The 8,925-nt window shown below is 56.6% G+C and overlaps 1 protein-coding gene across 1 annotated transcript; it reads left to right on the forward strand.

The window, feature by feature from the left end:
* Positions 1-2,186: 2,186 nt before the first annotated feature.
* Positions 2,187-8,881, forward strand: PAQR5 (progestin and adipoQ receptor family member 5). Its single transcript, XM_066558765.1, has 7 exons — positions 2,187-2,269; positions 2,758-2,885; positions 3,636-3,835; positions 5,327-5,453; positions 6,002-6,098; positions 6,765-6,894; positions 7,439-8,881. The coding sequence occupies exons 1-7, from the start codon at positions 2,222-2,224 to the stop codon at positions 7,660-7,662; spliced, it is 954 nt and encodes a 317-aa protein (XP_066414862.1). The 5' UTR covers positions 2,187-2,221; the 3' UTR covers positions 7,663-8,881.
* The last annotated feature ends 44 nt before the right edge of the window (positions 8,882-8,925 follow it).

The raw sequence follows: 8,925 nt of genomic DNA on the forward strand, positions 1-8,925 counted from the left end.
AGGGAACCGGGGGAGGCAGAGGAGGAGGAGGAGGAAATTAAGGAGGAGGAGGAAGAAGAAGAGGACGAGGAAGAAGAGAAGGAGGAGGAGGAAGAGGAGGAGGAGGAAGAGGAGGAGGAGGAAGAGGAGCTGTTGCAGCCACCTGAGCGAGGCCGCAGCGCTGGCAGAGGTGACTCGCAGGGGTCACAGCCCCGCCATGTCCCCATTCCCATTCCCATTCCCGGCTGGGAAGAGCCCGAACAGGAGGAGGAGGAGGAGGAGGAGGAGGAGGAGGAGGAGGAGGAGGAGGAGGAGCAGGAGGAAGCAGGCCCGGCCCGGCCCGGCCCGGCCCGCAGGGTGTGCCCGGCCCCAGTGACTCACTGTGCTCGCTGCCCTCGTTGTGCTCCCAAACCACAAATTCCTGCCTGAGGCCGGGCCTGGAGCCTCCTCCTGCTTCCCACAGGGAACAGGGAATGGGAACAGGGAATAGGGACAGGGAACTGGGAGCAGGGAATAGGGAACAGGGAATAGGGACAGGGAACAGGGAATGGAGAGAGGGAATAGGAAACAGGGAATAGGGACAGGGAACAAGGAATAGGGAATGGGGACAGGGAACAGGAACAGGGAACAGGGAAGGGATCCCTGCACAGGAATGGCTGGGTCGGGATGGATCCAGGTGCTCCCAGCTCAGGGATCCCATCCAGGGGCTCTGGGCACAATGGGATAATGCACCTGAGAGGAGCCTCTGGAAAAGCCCGAGCCTCTGGAAATGCCCAAGCCTCTGGAAGGGCTCATTCCTTTGTCCTCTGAGAATCCCAGAATTCCAGGTCAGAAGGGCCTTAAAACTCCTCTCATTCCAGCCCGGCCATTGCAGGGACACTTCCATGAACAGATTCCAGCCTGGCCTTGGGCACTGCCAGGGATCCAGGGGCAGCCACAGGTGCTCTGGGAATTCCATCCCTGCCTCTCCCCACCCTCCCAGCCAGGAATTCCCAATTCCCAGTCTCCCACCCATCCCTGCCCTCTGGCAGTGGGAGCCATTCCCTGTGTCCTGTCCCTGCCTCCCTTGTCCCCAGCCCCTCTCCAGCTCTCCTGGAGCCCCTTCAGGCCCTGAGCTCGCCCTGGAGCCTTCTCTGGATTCAGGTCCTGTTTCCACCATGGAAAACCACAGGAATTCTGTGGGATCCAGGGGCTGCAGGCTCTGTGGAGCTTTGAGGCAGCACCTCGCTACTTCCAGAGCCCCGGGAAGCACTCGATTCCCAATTCCCCATTCCCAGTTCCTCATTCCTCATTCCCCATTCCCCATTCCCCATTCCCCATTCCTCATTCCCCATTCCCCATTCCCATCTAATCTTTAACCAGAGGCGTTTCCAGCGGGGTTTTGTTGGTTCATTGCTCTCCTGCCTCATTAATTTTTCCCTCCCTCTCCAGCCGTTCCCGGTGTCCCGGGGCTTTTCCTGGAGCTGCCTCACCCCGGAGCTGGCAGAGGTAGGGCCGGGGTGGGAGGGAATCCCTGAATTCCAGGGGCTGGGAAAAGGGGTTCTTTGGGAATGGCTCTGTGGCGCACCCAAGGGCTGGATCCCGCTGGGAATCTGGGATGGCTGGAGCAGCTGGAATGGCAGCCCAGGGTGCTGCAGAGGCTCCGGGAGCTCTCGGGATCTCGGGAATCCAGAACTTTGGATTCCTCTGGATCCTGGTGGGATCGAGCTGAGGCAGCACCTGGAGCAGGAGCTCCCTTCCCTCTTTTCCTGCTCTGGTTGGGAGGGAAGGAGGGATCACGGAGTTTTCCCTTGATTTCCCAGAGTGCCGGCGCCAGGATCAGGTAAGAGCCGGAGCCAGGACATTCCATGGGACTGGGAAAGGGGATCCAGCTGGGATCCCGTGTCCCTCCGCTTCCTGGGATCCTGCATCCCAGGATCCCGAGGTGATCCCGAGGTGATCCCACATCCCTCTGGATCTGTTGGAATTCCCGTCCCTCTGGAAAGTGGGATCAGCCTTGTCTCACTGCTCCCTTGGGATCCCAGCTCCCTGTCCCGCTGGGATGCAATTCCCTGTGGGATTTGGGATTTGGGATTGGACCCCGTGCTGCATCCCAGGAATTCTCATCCCCTCCAGGCCATCCTGATCCCGGAATCGCTGCGGGAGCAGCGCCATTCCCGCGGGATGCGGCCGGGAGGGCTTTGAGGCGCCGTCCTGGGGAAGCTGAGCTGGAAAATCCCGGGAATTCCATCCGGAGCCGGCCATGCCGAGCCCCACGGCCCGGCTGCTCCGCGCCCACCAGGTGCCCGAGGTCAGCGGGAATTCCCTCCCTGATCCCGGGATCAGCAGGATTTGGGATGTGACACACAGGAACAGCAGTGGGGTCACCCCAAGGGTGGCACAGCTGTGTCCTGACTCTGGAATTTTGGGAATGCTCCCCATCCTTTTCCATTCCCATTTCCCATTCCCATTTCCATTCCCATCCCCATTCCCATTTCCATTCCCATCCCCAATATTCCCATTCCCGTCCCTGTGCCTGTTCCCGTTTCCATTCCCATTCCCATCCCCATCCCCAATTTCCATTCCCATTATTCCCATTCCCATCCCTGTCCGTATTCCCATTCCCTATTCCCAACCCCATTCCCATCATTCCCATCCCCATTCCCATTATTCCCATTATTCCCGTTATTCCCATTCCCATCCTCATACCCATTCCCATATTCCCATTATTCCCATTCCCATGATTCCCATGATTCCCATTTCCATCCCCATCATTCCCATCATTCCCATTATTCCCAGAGTTACCGGGAGCCGGGAATCCTCTCCGGGTACCGCCCTCCCCGGAGCTCAGCCTGCGAGTGCCTGCTCAGCCTCTTTGGGATGAACAACGAGACCCTCAACATCTGGACACACCTGGTGCCCGCCGGGTGAGTGCCCGCGGCCCCGGCACAGCTGGGCACACCTGGGGGTGCCCCTTAACACCTGGACACACCTGGATGCCCCTGGGCACACCTGGGGGTGCCCTCAGCCCCATGGCACCCCTGGGCACCCCTGGGCATCCCTGGGCACCCCTGGTGAGTGCTCCTTAACATCTGGGCACCCCTGGGCACACCTGGGGGTCCCCTCAACACTTGTACACATCTGGGCACACCTGGGGGTGCTCCTTAACATCTGGGCACACCTGGGCACAACTGGGAATCCCTGGGGGTGCCCTCAGCCCCTGGGCACACCTGGGCACATCTAGTGGGTAACCTTTAACACCTGGACACACCTGGATGCCCCTGGGCACACCTGGGGGTGCCCTCAGCCCCTGGGCACACTTGGGCACACCTGGACACATCTGGGCACCCCTGGGCACACCTGGTCGGTGCCCTCAGCCCCATGGCACACCTGGGCACACCTGGGCACATCTAGTGGGTAACCCTTAACACCTGGCACTCTTGGGCACCCCTGGTCATCCCTGGGCACCTCTTGTGAGTGCTCCTTAACATCTGGGCACACATGGTGGGTGCCCTCAGCCCCTGGGCACACCTGGGCACACACCTGGCGCACCTGCGCACACCTGGGCACACACCTGGGCACACCTGGCACACACCTGGGCACACACCTGGGCACACCCTCCGAGTGCCCACCATGCCCGGCACTGACCCCTCTCTCCCCCCCGGCTCCTTCCCCAGGTATTTCCTGTGGCTGCTCCTGTCCCGGCTGGGCGGTTCCGGGTCGGAGGCCGGGGCGGGGCCGTTCCTGGCCTACCTGGGCACGTGCGCGCTGTACCCGCTGGCCTCGAGCGCCGCGCACGCGCTGGGCGCGCTGGGCGGGCGCGGGCGGCACCGCGCGTTCTGCTGCGACTACGCCGCGCTCAGCATCTACGGGCTGGGTCAGCGCCACGGGACACGGGGATCACGGGGGGTTCCTGGCGTCTGGGGATTATTGGGGGGGTTTGTGGGATGTGGGGATTACGGGGGGTTTGTGGGATGTGGGGATTATTGGGGGGGTTTGTGGGATGTGGGGATTATTGGGGGGGTTTGTGGGATGTGGGGATTACGGGGGGTTTGTGGGATCTGGGGATTACTGGGGGGGATTTGTGGGATTTGTGGGATTTGGCAATTCCGGGGGTTTGTGGGATCTGGGAATGCCGGGGGGGGGCATTTGTGGGATTTGGGAATTACAGGGGGTTTGTGGGATGTGGGGATTACAGGGGCGATTTGTGGGATCTGGGGATTATAGGGGCTTCGAGGGGTCTGGGAATCACAGGGGGTTTGTGGGATGTGGGGATTATTGGGGGGATTTGTGGGATTTGGCAATTCCGGGGGTTTGTGGGATCTGGGGAATTCCTGGGGGTTTGTGGGATCTGGGAATGCCGGGGGGGGGGGGGGATTTGGGAATTCCTGGGGGTTTGTGGGATTTGGGAATTACAGGTGGTTTATGGGATGTGGGGATTATGGGGGGATTGATGGGATGCGTGGAAATCCGGGGTTGGGGGGGGATTGATAGAATTTGGGAGTTACGGGGGATTTGTGGGATTTCAGGAATTCCGGGGGGATTGATGGGATTTGGGGAATGCCGGGGGTTTTGGGGGATGTGGGGATTATGGGGGAGTTTATGGGATCTGGGGATGATGGGTGGGGGGGGGGTTGGTGGGATTTGGGAGTTCCGAGGGATTGTGGGATGCGGGAAATCCAGGGAGATTTGTGGGATTTGGGAATTCTGGGGGGGTTTGTGGGATTTGGGGGATGCCAGGGGGTTTGTGGGATTTGGGAGTTCCAGGGGGATTTATGTGATGTGGGGATTATGAGGGGATTGATGGGATTTGGGAAATGACGGGGGATTGATGGGATTTGAGGAATTCCGGGGAGTTTATGGGATTTGGGGAATGCTGGGGGCTTTGTGGGATTTAGGAAATCCGAGGGAGATTGATGAGATTTCGGGAATTTGGGAGGTCAGGAGGAGCTGGGATAGGCCAGATTTACGGGATTTTGGGAATTTAGCCTGGATTTATGGGATGCCACATCCAGAGGGGAGGTTTGAGGGAAATTCCTGCTCTTCCTTCTCCTCATCCCTGCAGTCCAGAGCTCGGGAATGGCCTGGAGCAGCTCTGGCCACAAATAATTTGGGACAGACCTGGGATTTGGAATAATGGGAATGAGGAAAAATCCCACCCAGCTGGAGGAGCCTCACTGGGAGCACGAGGCAATTCCAGGACATTCCCACAGCCCTCTGGAATGCTGCCTGTTCCGGAGATTCCCGGCCCTTCCCAATGTTCCAACCCGGAGCTCAGAGCTGGGCCCAGGAGGAGGAGGAGGAGGAATTCCAGGGGAATTCCAGGGAATTCCAGGATTTGGAGCTGACAGCCCCGCTGTGCTTCCAGGCTCGGCGCTGGCCTATTCCGCCTACGTCTTCCCTCTGGAATGGGTCGGGAGCACATTCCATGAATTCTACGTTCCCGTGGCCGTGCTCAACTCCATGCTCAGCACTGGCCTGTCCTGCTATTCCAGGTAGGATCCAGCGGGAATTTGGGATGAGGGGTTTGCTCACGGGCTGGGCCGGATGGGAGGTGGGGAAAGGGAGAGAGGGAATTTTTCTGTTGGGAAATGAGGAGAATTCGCCGATGAAAATGTGGAGTAACTGGAGGAGCTTCAATTTTTGGGAAGTTCCAAAGGGGATTTGTGGAATCCTGGAATGGTTTGGATTGGGAGGGAAACTTGGAGATGATCCAGGTTCGCTATCCCAGACTCCGCCGTCCTGGAGAAGCTGTGGAATTCCCTGTGTATCCCATGTAGAATTCCTGGTGTTCCCTGGGATATCCCATGTGGAATTCCCTGTGTTTCCCTGTGTATTGCATGTGGAATTACTGGTGTTTCCTGGTATATCCCATGTGGACTTCCCTGTATATTCCATGTGGAATTCCCTGTGTATTCCATGTGGAATTCCCTGTGTATCCCAGTATATCCCATGTGGAATTCCCTGTGTTTCCCTGTGTATCCCATGTGGAATTCCCTGTGTATCCCAGTGTATCCCACACAGAATTCCCGGTGTTTCCCAGGTTTCTGGAGGCGGAGCGGCCCCACCTGAGCAAAGCTTTCCGAACTTTGGCCTTCGTGTATCCCTACATTTTCGACAGCATCCCAGTTTTCTACAGGGTGTGTATCTCACAAAATCCTGGGAAATTTCAGCTGCCTGGAATTCTTTGGGAAAACAGGCCCAGCTCGGGGTTTGAAAGGCAAACAAACTCCGGCAGGAAAAGGCCCTGGGATATTTTTTCCTGCTCTCATTGCCGGCGAATTCCTCCCGCTTCAAAGGGCTGGAAAATTCCTGCCTTGGGAAGCTGGGAGGGATTAAACTTTTCCAGGGATTGAACTGGAGCAAGGTGGGAATTTGGGCCGGCAGGAATGGAGGTGATGGGAGTGGGGAACTGGGAATGGCTCCTTGGGATTGATGGATCAATCCTGCTTTTTTTCTGGGAAGCAGGGTTGGAGTGGGGCTGAGGGGAGGGGGGAACTGGGAATGGCTCCTTTGGGATGGATGGATGGATGGATGGATGGATGGATGGATGGATGGATGGATGGATGGATGGATGGATGGATGGATGGATGGAACCATGGATGGATGGATGATGGATGGATGGATGGATGATGGATGGATGGATGGATGGATGGATGGATGGATGGATGGATGGATGGATGGAACCATGGATGGATGGATGATGGATGGATGGATGGAGGGATGGATGGATGGAGGGATGGATGGATGGATGGATGGATGGATGGATGGATGGATGGATGGATCGCTCCCGTTTTTGCCGGCAGCTGTCCCGGAGCTGCTCCGAGGCCTCGCTCCCGCTGCATTCCCGGCACAGCCTCTGCGCCCTCCTCACCTTCCTGAGCTTCACCTCCCGCCTGCCCGAGCGCCTGGCGCCGGGGAGCTTCGACTTCATCGGTGAGCATTGCTGGGAATGCCGGGAATAAACCCTGGGAATGCCGGGAATGAACCCCGGGAATGCTAGGAATGAACCCCAGGAATGCTGGGAGTTAACCCAGGGAATGCCAGGAATGACCCCAGGGGAATGCTAGGAATAACCCCATGGGGTCCCAAGGATGAACCCAGGGAATGCCGGGAATAAACCCCATGGAATCCAGGGAATAAATTCCTCGGAGCCACAGACATTGGGAATAGGAATTACAAGGAGGATAAAACCCCAGGAATTGGGAATAGGATTTTGTATAATGATAAAACTCCAGCAATCAGGAGCAGGAATTTGTGGGATAAATATTCCCACAAATACGAAGCGTGCTGAGCATGAGTCAATCCTGGAATCCTGGAATTCTGGGATGTTTTGGATGGGCAGGGCCACCTCCCACCATCCCAGAGCTCTCCAAGCCCCCGGAGCATCCTGGGGACGTGGAATCCACCTGGCCCAGCTGAACACCCCTGGAATTTCCATGGAATTTCCATGGAATTCTCAGAGAGTTTTCTGTTGCAGGGCACAGCCACCAGGTTTTCCACATCTGCGGGATCCTGGGAACGCTCTTCCAGCTGGAAGCCGTCTCCATGGACATGGCGGAGCGGCAGGGCCGCCTCCCGCTTCCCTCTTCCCTGGAAACCTTCGGATCCCTGGGAATGGGGGCAGCCGCCAGCCTGGCCATCCTCGGGGTCTGCTTCCACCGCCTCCGCCCAGAGCCTCCTTCCCGGGAAAAATCCCACTAAATCAGGGATTGCCTCGGATTTCCAGGAGCAGTCCCATTCCAGAGGGAATTGGATAGTCTGGAAATATTCCTTTGGGAATTTCCCAAGGGAAAACTGCACCGGTTTTATCCGTGGATGGGCTGGGAAATGTTTCCCATACCGTTGTTATCCACAGGGAAAGCGTCAAATAATCAGGATTTCATCCCTGAAAAGGGAGGGAAGCGCTCCTGCTTCCCAAAGAATCCAGGATCCCTCAGGTCTGCCTTGGAAAATAATCCAGGGAATGTTGGCATCGCCAGCTGGGAGATTCTTGGTGCAGCCAAGCACTCCCTAATTCCCCATTTCCCTTGGGATGTGGAAATCCTTTGGAATTCCAAGCCTTGCACTCAGCCCAAGTGCCTGGAAAGGTGGGATGGAGGGGCTGGAGTTTCCCTCCCAGTTTAATTCCCACTGGCTTCACTCTTTATCCGGGAGAAGGGATTCCAGGAGAGAGCCCCAGTGGGATGTTCCTGCAGGAAAGCCCTGCCAGGGTCTCATTCCAGGAAATCCTGAGAAGTTCACTGCCGTGGGAATTCCAAGTTTCCACGGGCGGGGGGGAGATGGAATTAAGGAATTGAGGAATTCCATCCTGGATCCTGGGATTTGGGGTGGGAGTCGGGAGAGCTCCACACCCCAACCTCCTGGGATCCCGCATCCTTTAGGGAAAGGTTTTGAATGTTTTGGGATTGGGATCCATGGGTGGATGCCGGGAGAAAAGCAGGATTTGGGACAGCTCAAGGGTTAAAAGCAGCCTGGAATTTTAAAGAATTCCCAGGATTTTCCCTCTGCTGTTCCTTGTTTTCCTTCCCTGCTGCCCCTGGATTTTGCTGGAGGAGCCTGGAGCTCCAGGCTTTTCCAAGATCCAGGTTTTCCTCTTGGATTTCCCTGTGGGAACACGGCACACGCTTTGTTCTTTGGGAATATTTTCCTGGATAATCCCACGGGTCTTCCATTAATTTCCTTTAATTGCCTTTGCCGAGGTCTGACTGCTGCACTTTGGGAGCTGCTGGAATTTGGGATATCACAATAAAATCTGGGATGAACGGGTTAAATATGGGATAAATCAATCCTTGGGAATGGTGAGCGGGATTTTCGGGATATTTATAAGCGCTGGAATTGTTTTTCCAAAGGTTTTTTTAAAATTAATATAAATCACGGATTTTATTCTGCTTAATAATAAAAATATTACTGGGAAAATGAATTCCTTTGGAGATCATTGCTGATAATTCCAGAGTTTATTTACTT

The sequence above is a fragment of the Molothrus aeneus genome, chromosome 13, assembly GCF_037042795.1.
Source record: "Molothrus aeneus isolate 106 chromosome 13, BPBGC_Maene_1.0, whole genome shotgun sequence".
Classification (NCBI taxonomy): domain Eukaryota; kingdom Metazoa; phylum Chordata; class Aves; order Passeriformes; family Icteridae; genus Molothrus; species Molothrus aeneus.